The 17,818-nt window shown below is 40.5% G+C and overlaps 2 protein-coding genes across 2 annotated transcripts; one reads left to right on the plus strand and one right to left on the minus strand.

Moving 5' to 3' along the window:
* Positions 1-219: 219 nt before the first annotated feature.
* LOC124629816 (WD repeat-containing and planar cell polarity effector protein fritz homolog) lies at positions 220-17,650 on the plus strand. Its single transcript, XM_047163385.1, has 14 exons — positions 220-403; positions 500-798; positions 958-1,079; positions 1,421-1,587; positions 1,848-1,962; positions 2,329-2,553; positions 2,853-2,986; positions 7,389-7,509; positions 7,855-7,984; positions 8,381-8,504; positions 12,216-12,367; positions 12,951-13,615; positions 15,715-15,841; positions 16,812-17,650. The coding sequence occupies exons 1-14, from the start codon at positions 327-329 to the stop codon at positions 16,865-16,867; spliced, it is 2,514 nt and encodes an 837-aa protein (XP_047019341.1). The 5' UTR covers positions 220-326; the 3' UTR covers positions 16,868-17,650.
* On the minus strand, positions 3,502-5,385 carry LOC124629817. The gene is made up of 2 exons (XM_047163386.1): positions 4,499-5,385; positions 3,502-4,254 (listed from the first exon to the last, which is right to left on the minus strand). The coding sequence occupies exons 1-2, from the start codon at positions 5,160-5,162 to the stop codon at positions 3,554-3,556; spliced, it is 1,365 nt and encodes a 454-aa protein (XP_047019342.1). The 5' UTR covers positions 5,163-5,385; the 3' UTR covers positions 3,502-3,553.
* Positions 17,651-17,818: the final 168 nt, after the last annotated feature.

The following is a 17,818-nucleotide window of genomic DNA, read 5'->3' on the forward strand; positions in this document are numbered from 1 at the left end:
AGTACCTCAAAACATAACAGCATTTTACCCGTACCCACCCCATGTCAAAGTTTTGAACGGCGGCGAGTAGCGGCGATTGTTCAATGTTCATTTCAACACGACTTCAACCCAACCGCACTCCAAAATTCTTGTTTCAACAACGATTTTGAATCTGTTGCTGTCAAACAAAACGTCATTACAACAGCGCGTCAATGTCAATGTCATTGTCATATCATAATTATTTACTTTTAGTAAATCACCTTTCGTGATTGCTATTTCATTCACGTTTTAAATAATTTCGGGATTTAAAATAAATGTTTTCTTAAAAGTATGTTGAAGATCATATAATGATCAACTACGACGTCAAGTTTTTAACTTGCGATGAAAGCTTACACTTAAAAAACAGTGACTTCAAAAGTTTCAAGTATGTTACAAACTTCTAAAACAAAATATAATTTCCATCACTTTACTGTGTAAATAAAGACCTGTTTCTCGTATGACATAAAATAAAATCTTACAGGTATGAGACGAAGAAGAGAGTAGATGAAACTGTTTATGACTCGGGGAAGAGAAGCTATTGTGAGAAGCGCGGGGGCTTGTGGCGGGTCGCGCACCCTCGGCAGCTGCGTCAACTGGAGTCTAAGCTCAGAGACAGAAGCATTATCACTTGCGAATGGACCACAGACCACTTAATCACCTTAGTGTTCTCCTCAGGAGTTATAGCATATCTAACTGTTAAGCCAAACTCTTTGGATGTCAGTCAGATCCTTTTTGATAGGTACTTTGTGGGAAAGCTTTCTGGTCAAAGTATTACAAATGGTAAGTTATCCTAATCGGTACAAAATGAGTAAATAAACTAATTTCTTATGCCTGAAACTAACACATAGATACTTCCTAGATCAAACACCTAACTGTAACTATTTTAAGTAATCATCATTAAGGGTAAATTATTTCTACCATTGATCAATTTGATTGCAGTGGCACTTTCCAAGTCATACATATTAGTGACACACAATGACCGCACCGCAACCCTGGTAACATTTGGCAAGAACAATGTCAGTCTTCCGTGTCGCATTACTGACAGAGACCCACACATACAGGTAAGCTTTTAATATAAATTAAGGTAAAATCAGTAATTATTTTACCTTAATTTAAAAGCTTAATTTGAAATCAAATTGCAGCACATGCAGCTCTGCAATAAGTCTATTCAACATTAATAAATTAAATTACCTATACAAAATGTTTATTAAAAACATATACCTATTTCATTTTTCGAAGCAAACCAATTTCAAAAATTAGTCTGTACAATCCCATATCATAATATTGTTTATGTTTTAGACTCAATCTAGAGTCAAATACCCAGCTAAAAATATTCCCATGGTTTTGTGTTTATATGAATTCCTTGTAAGATAAGTTGAAGGTAAAAGTTTATCTATTTCAGAGTATAGAACTAGGAGGCAGCAGTCGCAGGACAGAGAGGCACCTATCTTCAAGGGAAGGCAGCAACTCGGCTTGGTTACTTGTGTGGAGTGTCACGGTGGCTGAGCCAGCACCCTGGAGTCCTGTATTGGAAGACCATGCTAATTTGCACCTTTACAGCATCAATGGGTAACAATCCTTGTATAATAAATATGTATTATGGATAAAGTTATATAAGTGTTTTAAAAGTGGAACCATAAATGTAGAAGCTTGTAATTAGCAATTAGTACTACTTACATATATTATTTAATTGTGTTATTAGTCGGTAAGCTTTCTGTAAAGTTAAATAAATAAATAAAAGTTCTCATAATAATAGTTATAGCCAATGAAATATTTATGAATTGTATGAATCCATATAATGAGTATGCAAATTGTTTTTTGTATTACAGACATAACATCAGTTTGACAGCATACCACCAACTGGAGAATGAGACATTATCAGCAGAACTGTCACATAAGGCTGATAATGTGGTTCACATTGTAGAACAAGTTACATGTCATAAGGTACATTTTTTTTTAACTTATGGGTTAGCTGCACACAGTGTATGAACCTCAACAGTGTAAATATGTATATTGAAACATACCATAAAACACACATAATCACCCTTTATTACTACTACTGATGTTATTATGGTGCGTCTTTCTTGAGTAAAGGCTTGCTGACTTGAAGCTTGGCTACTTACATAATATGTGAGACCTTAGTCTGAATTCACAGACACACCTATAGAAAGTTTAATAACCAATGCTCCCAGAGCAGAATAGTCTGTTACTCTGTAAAATACATACAGTTAATATCCTTATAGCTCGCTATTTATTTACAAACTTCATGTTAAATGTTGTGCGTAATCATATATTATCTACCTTTTTCAGAACGGAATCAACTTAGACTGGCTTCGTTACGAAGTGAACCCAGACGATCATGCGACAAAGCTATCGGCCGGTCGCGACAGTGCGACGCACGTGTCATTGTCTACGCCCGTGCGCGTCGTGCGACGGGCGCCGTGCGACACGCGACTGCTCATCGCATGCATTGATGGATCGCTACATGTCGTGCATTGTGTGGACGGCCTTACACATACCACTAGAGCTGGATTCGTAAGTTTGTGTACCATCTGTTTATACTTAGGTATCTATTATAATCGAGCTTATAGCTTTTTCAAGTAGGAAAAAGTTCGGACTCCAAGCTGTTTCGGATATCTTTTGTCTCCCGCGGTATCGCGCGTTCCGGGGCAATTCTTTCTTCCCATACCCGGATCAAATATGCACTACAGTGAAAACATTCAAATCGGTTCAGTAGTTTCAAAGCCTTTACAGGGCACAAAGAAACAAATAAACAAAACGTTTCATCTTTATTATACTAGTGTAGATCATCATTATATTATTTTTATATATAGATAGCGACGGAGATCCGATGGGCTGGCGAGCTGATCATAGCTGCGGAGGAAGGCGGGAGGTTACAATGCTTCGACCGCGCTCTCTCGTTACTACACCATCACTCCAAATGTCTAGATCTGACTTCGTATCTGCGGTGAGCAAAATCTGTTCATACAGTAACAATCAAATATTTAATTGGTACTGAATTTTAAGGTTTTATTTTATGTTCTTTTTTGTATTGTTTTTAAGTTTCCTTCGCAAAGAATGAACCTTTTTTTACTGGGGAATTATAAAACGAGCTATTAAAAAAACGCTTTGCGACTGATGATGACATACTGCATTAATAACTTGAGCGGTATGAATTTGAGTAAGCGAAAAATTTACGTAACTATAGTGTATTCACGGAGACAAGTTAGTATAGCGCCTTCTCTATTGCACATTTTCATACAAATGACAAAGACAAAAAAAACTTTTTTAGGATCAGTGGGCGTTAACAATACCTTAGAAATGTAAACGTGCGTTCACACTGCGCTTCTTAAAAGTACGCTTAGTTTTTTCTTGCGGCTTCGTCTATCGTATTAATTGAGAGACATTTTGATAGAATTTATTTATTGTTACCTACTTTTTTATTTAACTGATGGATATGAAGGAAAGAAATAAAATCGAGAGTTAATGATTATATTTTCTTTATTATATTATAATATCTACCTAGTATACATTTTCATAACATATCATCATCATCATCACTCTCCGTACTATCGCTACTGTCGTTTCCTACATTTATTATGAATCTTTCAGTCATTGCTTCCACATTTCTGTCCATGGCATCCATTTTGGGCTCAACTATTTCTTTGACATGCTTTATACATTTTTTCCATTTCTCTGCGTCAATATATTGAATGGATTCCTTTAATACAATTTTTAATTCTGCCATTTTGTGTGTTTTCATGTGTGAAGCTACATTTCCTTTAACTTGAGCCCACACTAGCTCAATTGGATTTAATTCGCAATGATACGGTGGCAGTCTCAGTACAGTTTTGTTTTGTGACTTTGCCATTTCGTCTATAATACAAGCGTCGTATCGCTGTCTATGGTTTTTAACAATGTTTAATAATTCACGTTTCAACATTTCAGCGTTACAGCTAATATTTTTTTCGCGTAACCAATTACATATATCCTGTTTTTTAGATTTGGCCGTTGGGATTCGCTCTATTTTCCTAGAGTGATAGGAAGCGTTATCCATGACTATCACAGAATTATCGTCCAGCATATTTAAAACTTCTCTAAACCAATTTTCAAATTCTTCGGCATTCATCTCCTTGTGATAATCGCCTTGTTTCTTCGACTCAAACATATTTAGACCACCTTCGACGAATCCATCCTCACTCCCAATATGAGTAATAAGTAGTCTTTTGCCTTTTCCTGTAAAGAGAATATAAAACATGTTATAAAACACGTGTTTCAACACTGAGAACATAACTATAACTTAATGATAATAATAACAATGGATGTAGCGCACCTGGGCCAGTTTTCTATGCAAAAATTGGGAAAAAGTATTTTATTATGATAATGCTCATTTATGACAAAAGAACAATAAACCGGTCATTAGCACACATGCGCCGCTTAAAAATTAATATTGACCATTACATAAATAAAAAATACACACCTGAAGGTGTTTTCAAGCCAGTTGTTAGTCCATTAATAAAAGCGTCTCGCCTGCTTTTCACTGTGGTATCGACCCAAGCTTTTGAGGTAGTGTGACCTTCATTCACCCAAGTTTCATCTAAATAGTAGATTTTTTGATGATTATTTCGTGCATTTTTGATAGCTCGCAGATAATTTCTTCTCCAAAAGAATATGTCATCGCGATCCAGCAATAAGCTGTTTCTGCTTCTCTTACAAAATTTAAAACCAATTTTTTTCAATATTTTATGTAGCGTCGTTCTCTTTATAACGCCCAAAGTGCCATCATCACTGATTTTCTTTAAAATCTTATCAAGAGTAGGTATTTCATTCTGCGCGAAGAAATTGTGGACTATATTTCTGATGGCACATTTTGTAAAGTTATCAATCGTATCAACAATTGACAAACGTTGCTTCAATTTCTTCGGAGATTTTAGCTCGCCACTATCATTCTTCTCTTTTACAATTCTATGAACAGAAGCCCAGTGAACACCTAAAGAAGATGCAACTGCTTTCAGAATGTCACCCTTGGAGGCCGAAGAGTCTGCATTTCTCATTGCGTGGTACATATTTAAAATCATAGTCTTCTCGGTAGACAAAAAAGCCCGCCGTTTTCTTTTAACAGCAGATTGTTCGATATCCGCCATTATCTCAATCAAAGCAATCAATCATATAATCCAATACACCAGCCGGTTCACAAGTTGAGCGCACAGTCACAAAGAAGAGCACGTCTGCACAATACGGGAAGTATGAGTAGACTAAAAAGTACTCGTACTGTGTACACCGCCTTAGCATTTATCACTGACCAATCGCAGTTAAAAAATTGTGTGAGTGAGATAGCGCTCTACTAACTCGTCTCCGTGAATACACTATAACAACGAATATTGATTAATAATAAAATCCAGAACGAGCTTACAAAAAGTGGATTGTGATAAATCCATTTCATATATTAAAATTTTATCCGAGCGACTACATTACTAAGTGAGCGACTGGAAATACAGAGAGGGCAACTTCAATATTAAGATAGAATCGATTTTTCTAAGTGAGGTTATACATAATGTACTACTAAAAAGTTCACTTTGAGCAAAGTTTTGTAAGCTGCTTTAATAATGATTATTGGTTCCTGATATTCTATTTTAAGATGGCAGAATATTGAAAACGAATCGCTGTAAAACCGACTCCACGTAGTCTTGTTTGCCCTACCCCTTTTTTTTTTTTTTTTAGCGACGTAAAATCATCAAATGACCCCTCCCGCTGTGGGTTAGCAGCGGTGAGGGAGTGTCAGACTCTTACTGACTAAAATCGTCGTGTTCCGTCATAGGCCTTTTATGTACCAGGGCCGCGGTATCTCTTTCGAACAACCCGCAGCCCCGGCAGGCCTTGGCCCTGCTGGGCCCCGCTGGGGTTGCTGACATCTCTTTGAGGAGCGCGTGGAACAACGCGCGCCGTCGACACGGGTCTGTCGTCTAGAAAGACAGAGGGACGATGAGCCACCCGAACTCACCGCCCACAGACCCACGCCTACGGTGGCCGGGAGTCATCTCGCGACACCCGGCGCCCATGGTGTCTACCTGGTCCAGCGCGGCGGCCGGGATGAGAGGTGCGAACTCTCTGGCGTTCCGCCTCCTCCTTCTCGAGCATGACCGCTTCGCAGAAGGAGGCGACGGCATCCCATTCCCTCTCGCCCCGGACCATGGCCTGAACCAGGGCCGGACGCGAGAGGTCGCCGCCGCCCAAAGCCTCGACGAGGACCCGGCGGTGCCCTTCCCATGCGGGGCACACCTGGACTGTGTGGTCCACCGTGTCCTCGGGGCTGTCCGCACAATGGTGACACCCGGGCGCCTCCTCACGACCGATGCGGTGCAGGTACCTCCCGAAACAACCGTGTCCGGTGAGGACCTGCGTCATGCGGTACGTGAGGGCGCCGTGACTCCTCCCGAGCCACTCCTCAAAGAGGGGACTTACCGCCACGATGGTGGCGTGCCCTGCACTGGGTTGCGACAGTCGCTCCCTCCAGGCCACTTTGCCCTACCCCTAGAGTGCATTTCAAAACCGCGTAGGCGCGGAGGGGCGAGGCGGCCTGCGAGCTGAGGTGCAGGTAGTTTTAACGTTCGCCGCCGTGGCTGGCCGGCTCAGCCGGAGCCCCGCAGCGCCGGAGCCGTGACAGAAGCCATGCTTGCTGTATATTGCATTGTGCTTCCATGCTGCATGCCTGCTTGCATGCTTCGCTTCAATCCCCTTCTCTCGCTCCGCTATCCCCCGCTTACCCCTTGATATCTTAATTATACATTTAAGATTATCTACTATTTAGGAAATGTATAGATTTCCTAGGAAATGTGTCTAATGTAATTTATTTCACACATTTTGTATTCGAAACACTTCATATAAGATAAAATGCCGCTCAGTATAAAAAATAAATTTGCGAAATATTGCAAAAAATGCAGGACGTAATGTTGACACTCAAACAAATATTAAGTCGCTCAAATATTATGAAGCTGCTTATTTTGTATTTTAAGTAACCCAAATTAATGTTTGTATTCTGTTGATTTTTCGTCACTTACAGTCAGTCGCTCACTTAGTACCTAATTATATAACCCAAATTAATTAATTTTGACACTTAAAATTGTAATTCACAGTCACTCGGTTTATTACTACCCTTTTTTATTTATGTAATTGACTCTTGAAGTCGTTTAAATCAAATAAATGAATAAATTAGAGCCTCCACAAACATTTAACATAACTATTTGAGTTCTTTTTTCAGAATGCAATATTCATACCTACCATCTGTATTTTTAATGCTAAACAATCTAAAACATTACCAACAAAAAGGTTTCATTTGTTTTAATCTTAGTCTTGCCTTGTAACCTTTATAGTGACAGTCGGCGTATGCAGTTGTTGGCTACAAGAAGCGCTAAGGCCGGTCCTGTCATACTAGCGTGCTTCTCTGGCGGCCCTCTCACGCTTCTACACATCACACATCCTCGGTTACTAACGGTAAATCTATACAAATTCAATAAAATTCAAATGTCATCTGCAGAGACTTTTCTCAACTATGTTGGAGTCGGCTTCCAGTCTCACTAGCTAGAGTAGGTACATTATTTTCAGTAAAAATAGGTATGTATATTTCTCATTGCCTCTTTGACTTCCACCTAAAATGGTTGGACTAATTTTAACCTGACTTTGTCTAGCAGAAAGCTGATGTTGTGATGTGTTTTATTTCATCTTTTCGCAGGCATAAAGCATCTCTGATGACTAGAATAAATACACCTGGAAAGTTCAAACACCTTTATTACTAAGTTATTTAAATATTAATCAATATTTAACTATTATTGATTCCAGGCGTGGGTGCGAACGAAGCGGTCATCTAACGCAATATCATTACTTCGCGCGATGGATTGGGAGCGCGAGGGCACTCAGTGTCTGTGGGCGGTCAACATGCTCGTCTGTGATGCATTAAGAAGTAAAGCTGGTACGTATCCCTTCAAAATTAGAATTCATCTGTTTTTAAATTGAAAGTCAATATTTAATGTATTATTTTTATCTTAAATAGCTTGCATAATGATTGTAAAATGTAGGTAAGACTTGTTTTCGTGATATGCTTTGTACAGTTTTTTTGTATTGTAATCGTATGCCAGAAAATTATTTCCTTGAAATTAAAATAAAATTATAAAGAAAACATTAAAATTTTTATAGATTTCAAAATAAAAGTCTGTTTAAGGAAAAAAATACTTTTAAGTTGACGATAAAGTTTTGGGCCTTGGTATCATAAGTCGAAAATCGATCTCAGTGGCGTGCACTTGGAGAGGCCTATGTCCAGCAGTGGACTGCGATAGGCTGATGATGTATTTGGTCGTGTTGGGTGCAGAGTGCCTGGGCTGGGAGCGCGTGGCGCAGGGCGCGGTGGGCGCGGGGCTGTGCGCGCGGGCGCCGGCCGCGCTGGCGCCGCCGCTACATGACCTCGCCCGGAAGTTCTTCCACCATCTGCTGCGGTAAGCAAGGGACTTTACAACATTTTACAAGATTACAAACTGACGACTTCGGTTATTGTGCGATTATATATTGGCCATGGCTGTTATTTGCACCCATCTTATATATAGGTATATCCCACTTTATATAAAAACTCGTAATCAAGTATATCTGGTAAGATTCCTATATCGAGGTAGAACTGAGGAACCTGGCACATATACACTTCTGGACACATCTATTGGCCCACCTTAGAGTTTAGGTTTCGATGGCCCCTACCGAAATATGATTGCTAGATTGAACAAAAACTGTTGATGCAGTTTTAAACCTGATACATTTTACCTTCTTTTTCGATAGTATTGTTTTAAATTTGAATTCAGAATACCATACGACATGGAGCTACGCCTAACAAGTCGGATATGTGCCTCGTTGAAGGCAATTGATTTTTGAATAAAAAACATGTTTTATCAAATAAAGGTTCAATTTAATAACGTGTGATGCCTCCATGAGCATCTACTACAGCTCTCATACGATTAGACATAGAGTTTATCAACTGCTCTATGAAGTTTTGAGGGATCACCTCCCATTCCTCTTCTATGGCAGTTTTCAACTCCTGCATCGTCTGGGCAACTGGCTGACGAGCCCTAACACGTCTTTTTAGCTCGTCCCACATGTGCTTAATGGGGTTCATGTCTGGGCTTCTGGCTGGCCAGTCCATAACTGTGATATTCACATCCCGAAGATATTCCCTGACGATGCCGGCCGCATGGGCTCTTGCATTATCATGCATAAAAAGGAAATTTGGGCCCACATAGTCCACGTATGGTATCACGTGAGGTCCTAAGCACTCACGAATGTACCTTTCAGCATTTAATGTTGGCAGCCGTGGTCCTGTAACAACCTCAAGTTGAGTTTTGCCGCTCGCGGATATATCGCCCCAGAAAGTCCTTGAGCCACCGCCATAAGCAACCCTCTCTTCAAAGCAGCATTGTGCGAAACGCTCTCCCTTACGTCGGTAGACCTTCTTCCTTTCATCATTGCCATGTAACACAATTTTAAACTCATCAGAAAAGAGTACACGGCTCCAATCTTGCTGTGTCCAATTTAAATGACTGCTTGCGAAATGAAGGCGCCCTGTTCGGTGGGCTCGCGTTAGTTTGGGCCCATTAGCTGGCTTGTGTGGTACCATATCGCGTTCTTTCAACCTTCTCCGAACAGTTCGAGCACTCACAGATACTCCGTGGAAGTCGCGAAGTTGTTTTTGTATCTCAATGGAGGTAAGGTGACGATTTCTCAAACTGGTCGTCACGATGAATCGATCCTGCCTTTCAGTTGTGACCCGAGATTGAGGCCTTCCTTGGCGACGAACAAAGCCGCCAGTCTGTAGGTACCTCCGATAAACATTTCGGACCTCAGATCGATTTAAATTAAGTTGAGCACTCAAGTTTCTTTGGCTGTGTCCAGCCTGAATAAGTGCCATGGGCGTAGCCACACTGGGGCAAGCTGGGGCACTTGCCCCACCCTGGGCCCTGGCTCTGACCTATAAGGTGTCTGATTAATTTTTTTTTTTTACTAACTCTAACTAACAACATCAACAATCATATGTACTATCCGTAAGTAATTGCACAAAAAAATTGTCGACTTTGAAAAGAGCGCGATCAAAACAAAATACACGTTCGAGTTCCCTAACGTGCGCGGTGCACGCGTCATTTGAAAGCGAGCCGTATTCCCTAAAAGAATAGTTGCTATGTGGTGTAGCGAGCCGAGCCGTCCATCTAATCCAAAAAATAATGCATTGAAAGAGATGAAATGGTAGACGTGATCAAAATTTCGGAAATGCAATTTTATCCTAGTGTAAAAACCGCGCTCGCTATTTTGCTTGCCCAGCCATTTACGACCTGTACAATAGAACGATCGTTTAGCACAGTGGTTCTTAACCGGTGGTCCGCGGGCCACTGGTGGTCCCTGGAGGCATTCCTAGTGTCCGCGAAGCTTAAGCTGCATCTACGCTAGAAGAGTCGAGCACGAGCGGAGCACGAGCCGAACAAAATTCGTCTAGAATGGACCAACTTACAAGCCTCTAACGACCACGCTCCGAGCATTTCGTTCGTGCTCGGCTGCGTTCCGCCTGTTGTCGGTTTTGCCCTTGTGACTCCCGTTATAAAAAGGGCTTGGTTGGCTGCAATAGCAGCGGCTACTGCAATATTATTATATCGTCCATATTCGCCAAGAGCCGCGAAATTACTGCGGAAAACTGCGTTCGAAAACAGTGATCGTTGTAGGTTCGTTGTACGTCCACACTTGACGCCGCGAACGACGGCTCCGCTTGTGCTTCGCTCGTAAATCGGGTGTGTCGTACCTAGTCCCCCCATTCATGAAAATGTACATTTGGGCGACATTTTACGTAGTTTTTGGTTATGAGTCTTAAAAAATAATTAAAATTTCGCGCTCGCTTCGCTCGCGTATTCAGAAACGATATTATTTTTGTATTTGTCAAGAAACAAAAAGTTAAGTACGTTTGGGCTAAATTTTACGTAATATTTGGTTTAAGTTCGATACAATTTCAGGCTCGCTTCGCTCGCGTATTCAGAAACTATATTTTGCATTTGTCAACAAACAAAAAGTTAAGTACGTTTGGGCTAAATTTTACGTAATATTTGGTTTAAGTCCGATAAAAATTTCGCGCTCGCTTCGCTCGCGTATTCAGAAACAATATGCCCTTATTTTTACATTTGTTAACAAACAAAAAGTTAAGTACGTTTGGGCTAAATTTTACGTAATATTTGGTTTAAGTCCGAAAAAAAATTCACGCTCGCTTCGCTCGCGTATTCAGAAACTATATGCCCTTACTTTTGGCTTTTGTCCTGTGTGTGATTGTTTATTTTCTGTACCTGAAAATATAAACCTCTCAAATTAAGAGATTAACAAGTTTGAGATTAACGGCTCAAGATACAAAAAATCGGAGGGCCCCCGTCCCACCCCCGGAGGATAGGTAGACTGCTGCCCCACCCTGAGCCCAAAGCTGGCTACGCCCATGATAAGTGCCACAGCTTGGGCGGCGACTTCAGGTGAAGTATCCATAGATTATTGAGAGAACCTCACCTCAATGTTAAGAATAAGTAATGTTTGTTGCAAAACCAAAGATATCAATCACTTTTTCAAGAATTAAATTCAAGTAAACCAATAAAACCAAGTTTTCTTAGTAATCGATTGTTTGATATCAACAAGCAGGCTCTAAATTGTCTCTTGTTTCTTTAAATTCTGTATTCGAAATTCAAAAAAAGACCATTGTATGAAATTGTGAATGTGCAAGGTTCAAAACTGCATAAAAACCTTTTGCTCGACCTAATATAAAAATTTAGCTAGGACCAAACGAAACTGAAAATACAAGGTGGGCCTATAGATGTGTCCAGAAGTGTATTTTTTTTGTCGATGGCAAAAATCATCAAATGATCCCTCCCGCTGAGGATTAGCAGCGGTGAGGGAGTGTCAGACTTTTACTGACTAAAAATCCATAGTGTTCCTTCGTAGACCTTTTATGTTCATCATCATCTCATCATCAGCCTATCGCAGTCCACTGCTGGACATAGGCCTCTCCAAGTGCACGCCACTGAGATCGATTTTCAGCTTCCTTTTATGTACCAGGGCCGAACTCTTTGGAACACACACCACAGCCCGGACTTGATACCCTGACAAGGGCATAATTGAAGATTTGACATAAGGCGTGTGTATTACAGACGCGGTCGCGTGGAGAAGGCTCTGAGCCTGGCGGTGGACCTGCGCGCGTGGGACCTGTTCCGCGACGCGCAGTGCGGCGCGGCGCGGCGCGGACACACGCAGCTGGCGCAAGAGGCCGCCGCACTCGCAAGGGAACACGCACAGAACAATGGTACGTAGTCTTGTCTCTGAACTTGCTGTCGTCATTGATGATGACGGCTGTTCTCATATATGAAGATCAGCGGACCGCACAGGACATATTATAGTGCACAAGCATTTGCGCAGACACAGGCGCACTCACTATTCCTTCACTCTCATAATCCGATGGGATGGCAATCCGACACGACCGGAGAGAGATCAGGCGCAGGACCGACATTTACGTGCTCTCCGATGCACGGGTATATCAATCACCAACTTCCAGACTCCGGGCTGCTTTGTGTAAGTTTCTAAAACCCACAAAGCAATTTCAGTCAGTTGCTGAAACCAGCTGTGGTAGGGTCCACCCACGTACAAAGCTCTATACAGTGAGGTTCTCTCTAACTTATGTTGTACCATTCATACTATATAGCGAGGAAATTATTTACTTCTCCATTTGCACCAGGATTGAATATAGCTAACGACACTGACTAGTTGTAAGTCGCTTCCTTTGGATAAAAAATCCTGTTCAGTTAAACAGAATATTCCCCTCTGCAATCTCACAAAATTACCAGCCTAGGTGACAATGTGACATAATATAATTTTTCTACCAATTTCAGGGTCCGAGTGTTCAGACTCATGTTCCAGCTGCAGTTCACACTCATATACCGGTTCTGAAGAAGAAACGAGTGGTACATCAGAGTTAGTGAAAACGAAACCTCCGCCACTCCCTCGTGTGTCACTGCCGAACCATCCCACTCTCATGCAAGTCCCGATCACTCACACTGAGACTGTGTCTACCAATAGCATACGGCCTAATCTCCACCAGTACTTGGAGAGAGACAACACCATATGGACCACTGACGTGCGAGACGATACTTATACAAGAATCGAGAACTACGATCGTGAATATTCGAAGCCCATACGGAGTCAGGGCGTCCGGTGGCACAGCATGGATGTTCTCTCCAACTATAATGGACAGAAACAGAAGCTGCTGACTATCAATGAGGCACCCGCTAGACCTACACACACTGTCGTAGACATTATACCTCGGCCACATGACGGGCTTGCTTCCACACACTTCAAACATTTGTACCAAACGCAGCTGAGGGAAGAAGCTCCTAACACATTGTATCGTTACCACAATAACAATAATTTCCATCCTAGTACAAGTTTGAAAGCGACGTATCGAATAGACAGTGACGCATATGAGAAGCAAGGCAGTCGGTCCGGCGAAAGGAATAAAGTAAAATTTTCGGATACTGTTACCATAGCTGTTGTTTCAGTAAGTAGTATTCTTTGTAAATAAATAGGCTTAATCCATGTAAGGCCCCCATATTTATAATTCTTTCTTTGTAGGTACATCAAGTGAGATAAAACTAAACTTCCGAAACCCCTTGATAATGTAGTATTAGACATATATTGAGGCTTATATTTGAGTTTTAGTGTCAGCCTGTATAAGGTTTAAGTTCGCCAACAACATAAACTAACTTGGGCGTCATTTTGACGACCTCGGTTGCACAATGGTCACCATGCCGTTTTGCCGAACATGAGGTCCCGAGTTCGATTCCCGGTTCGGTTGACATTTGTGTGATGAGCATGCTTGTTGGTCGTGGTCTGGGTGTTATAATATGTATTTATAGCGTCTAGGGCTTCAAGACGCCGCTGTTCAAAATCCTGTACGCTCTTATGAACAGTTCTGCGCCACTCAGGTCTTTGGGTCGCTAGTTGTTCCCATGAAGTTGGCGATAAGCCAACTGATCTTAGGTGGCGCTTTAGTACGTCCCTGTATCGCAAATATTGCCCTCCAGATTGGCGTTTGCCAGTACTAAGTTCAGAGTAAAAAACGGTCTTAGGCAATCTGGAGGACTCCATACGCACAAGGTGACCGCACCAGCGCAATTGTCCCTTCATCAGGAAACTCTCTATACCTGACATAGACGATCGACGGAGAACCTCCGTGTTGGAAATCGTAAAGTTTGATTTCGCTAGTCATGTACGAGCCCATGAACGAAACCAAACTGCCGATATATGCCAGGATGTCGCCGTCGACGGAAACGTCTAGGAGGACATCATCATCATCATCATCATCATCATCATCATCATCATCATCATCATGTATTTATAAACCGAGTGACTGTAAATTACAATTTTAAGTGTCAAAATTAATTAATTTGGGTTATATTACTAAGTGAGCGACTGACTGTAAGTGACGAAAAATCAACAGAACAGTATCTTAGAAACAGAAATTTGAGTTACTTAAAATACAAAATGAGCAGCTTCATAATATTTGAGCGACTTAATACCTATTTGTTTGAGTGTCAACGTTACGTCCTGCATTTTTTTTTTTCAATATTTGGCAAATGTATTTTTTAAACTGAGCGGCATTTTATCATTATATCTTGAATGAAGTTTTCGAATACAAAATGTGTGAAATAAATTACATTAAGACACATTTCCTAGGAAATCTATACATTTCCTAAATAGTAATCGGAAATGTATAATTAAGATATCAAGGGGTAAGCGGGGGATAGCGGAGCGAGGAAAAGGGATTGAAGCGAAGCATGCAAGCAGGCATGCAGCATGGAAGCACAATGCAATGCAGCAAGCATGGCTTCTGTCACGGCTCCGGCGCTTTGTGGCTCCGGCGGTCCCATGCGAGCTTATCGTCGCAGATGGTTTTCACGCTCACCACCGCGGCGGCGAGCCTTAAAACTACCTGCGCCTCAGCTCGCAGGCCGCCTCGCCCCTGCGCGTCTACGCGATTTTGAATTGCACTCTAGGGGTAGGGCAAACAAGACTACGTGGAGTCGGTTTTGCAGCGATTCGTTTTCAATATTCTGCCATCTTAAAATAGAATATCAGGAACCAATAATCATTATTAAAGCAGCTTACAAAACTTTGCTCAAAGTGATCTTTTTAGTAGTACATTATGTATAACCTCACTTAGAAAAATCGATTCTATCTTAATATTGAAGTTGCCCTCTCTGTATTTCCAGTCGCTCACTTAGTAATGTAGTCGCTTGGATAAAATTTTAATACATGAAATGGATTTATCACAATCCACTTTTTGTAAGCTCGTTCTGGATTTTATTATTAATCAATATTCGTTGTTAGTTTAGTTAATTTTTCGCTTACTCACATTCATACCGCTCAAGTTATTAATGCAGTATGTCATCATCAGTCGCAAAGCGTTTTTTTAATCGCTCGTTTTATAATTCCCCATTTATAAATATGCATTTATACAGCTATATGAATTGATAAACATCAGTTGTGCACCCATAACACAAGTTAATTAATAATTTAGCATGGGGCTAACCGACTGTGTGTGAAAAAGGTGTCCCTACATTATTTATTTATTTTGTGGCATCTTGTGTCCGTCAGGAAGGGCGCGTGTCGCCGGAGCCGGCGCGCGAGCTGGCGGCGAGCCTGCCGCTGTCGCCGCCGCACAACTACCTGGCCGCCTTCGCCCCGCAGGCGCCGCCGCCCGCGCTGCCCGCCGCCCCCGCCGGTACTACGCTCGACTACGTCGAAGTGTGACTCACGCACGCATGCCATTGTCTGCATTTGCACCTCATTCGTGCTGCACGCGAATCTGCACGATCCAAATATCTATATGAATATTACTATACAGAAAATTTATTTTATAGTCTTTATTTACTAATTTATATAAATAATGTCATTAAGTATTGAGCAAAATAGTTTTAAAATATTAAACTGCAAACATCCTACAGAGTAATTTTTTGTATAGTAAGTAACCTCAGACATAATATTGCTTAAGTTTTGCTTGTGGACCATAAATACGATAAAAATTGGTCATCGTAAACGAATTCAAATTGTGCCATGTAAAAACCGACGGTCGATAGTCGGTATACATACTTTACGGTGACATCCATTTCGAAAGTTAAAAGCATAGTATGATGTATGTAACGTAACCTATGCATGATTTTTGTGTAGTAATAAATAATATAAATCTCACCATCATGAAAGCATGTGTAAATGAACACTACACACTAATACAGCTCGTTGCACCAAAACATCTGGGGCCCGATTCTCCTAAGTTAATAATGTCAAAATCTAATAGAAATCGAATCGCAATATGATCGCAATATCAGTTTTAACCATATCGGGCATTCTGCTACTACTAAAAGACCAATCGTATTCGATTGACATTTGATTGGTGTGCGATTGGTCTGCTATTTTGGTGATTTTGTTCTATACGGTAGTTTGCTGTACAATCATTTTGCAATCGTAAATCATTTGCAGATTAAATGATTTATTATTGAATGACAGAAAAGGATAAAAACGTTTATTTCAAAGAAAATATAGCGGAATGCCACATACGCTTCAATCGTAATCGAGTCGGGATTGGATCTCAGTCGAACCGAGTCGAACGTGAATCGTATGTTGCTTAAGTAAAATTAGGAGAATCGGGCCCCTGATCGAAACATTCTATAATTTTATATAAATCCTATTTTCAGAAAACCTACAGCAAACGCCGCCGAAAATCAAAGTTGTGCATTTCGGCATGGTATAGAGAAACTGCAATACATTCCGTTGTTACAACATTGTGCAATTATAGAAAGTTCTTATTATTATTTTTGAATCCATCCAGTTTTAGATTAAGCATAGCATTTGTTTTTTGATACTGAAGTATTGATTCTATACTAATTTAAGAATAAAGTGTTATCGATAAATTTAATTGTGAAATGATCTGTTTTAAAGTGTGATTCAATAAGTAATTGTGATGAAATAATTCTCGAGATTTCAAGGTATCTTAGTTGCATGTCGCAGCCAACAAGTTGAAATAACCGTACAGTAACAGCTATCCCTCTAACTACCCTATCAGATTAACGCCAATTCAAACAAGCATACCCTCTACGTCGTTTAGACGACATGGTGAATGCAAATGTAAAAAAAAATACAGAACTACTTACTACAATTAAACGGCTTCTTTTCAATCAACTGGTAATATTTACCGTCTTGAGTGCCTAAAAATGATTCAGTTATAAGAATAGTAGATTAGTAGACAAGTGTTGAATGGCAATATTCTGTCAAAGGGCTATAATAGCTGTTTAATTGAATGTCTATTTTAACCAGTCGGCTGGAACATAATTACACAGAAAGTTAGTTCTGGTAATCATTTCAGATAAGGGGGAAACTCAAGCATTTATTATCGTAGTTAGGAAGAAAGTCTGTATGGTGGACATGGTTGTGAACACAATATTCAAAAGAAAGTTATTAGAAGAATTATTAATATTATTGTTTTCATAATGTATTGTTCCAATAAATATAATTGTATTTGTTTTATACTTTTTAATCCTGTGTATGCCTACTTGTCTATTCGATCTAGGGCATGCAATACCGGTTTACCGGTTTCGTTTTTACCGGTAAATCGCCCATTTTCACGAGTTTTAAATTACCGGTAAAAATAATACATAACCGGTAATTTACCGGTTTTTACGTTTTTCTGATAAAATATAGCAAT

Source organism: Helicoverpa zea, chromosome 4 (genome assembly GCF_022581195.2).
Source record: "Helicoverpa zea isolate HzStark_Cry1AcR chromosome 4, ilHelZeax1.1, whole genome shotgun sequence".
Classification (NCBI taxonomy): Eukaryota; Metazoa; Arthropoda; class Insecta; order Lepidoptera; family Noctuidae; genus Helicoverpa; species Helicoverpa zea.

Coding starts and splice junctions, on each gene's coding strand:
- LOC124629816 (XM_047163385.1), top strand. CDS start 327: ATGATCAACTACGACGTCAAGTTTTTAACTTGCGATGAAAGCTTACAC. Junction 1,963..2,328: donor AACAAGTTACATGTCATAAG/GTACATTTTTTT, acceptor TACCTTTTTCAG/AACGGAATCAACTTAGACTG. Junction 13,616..15,714: donor TTACCATAGCTGTTGTTTCA/GTAAGTAGTATT, acceptor TGTGTCCGTCAG/GAAGGGCGCGTGTCGCCGGA.
- LOC124629817 (XM_047163386.1), bottom strand. CDS start 5,162: ATGGCGGATATCGAACAATCTGCTGTTAAAAGAAAACGGCGGGCTTTT. Junction 4,255..4,498: donor TGGCTTGAAAACACCTTCAG/GTGTGTATTTTT, acceptor TTCTCTTTACAG/GAAAAGGCAAAAGACTACTT.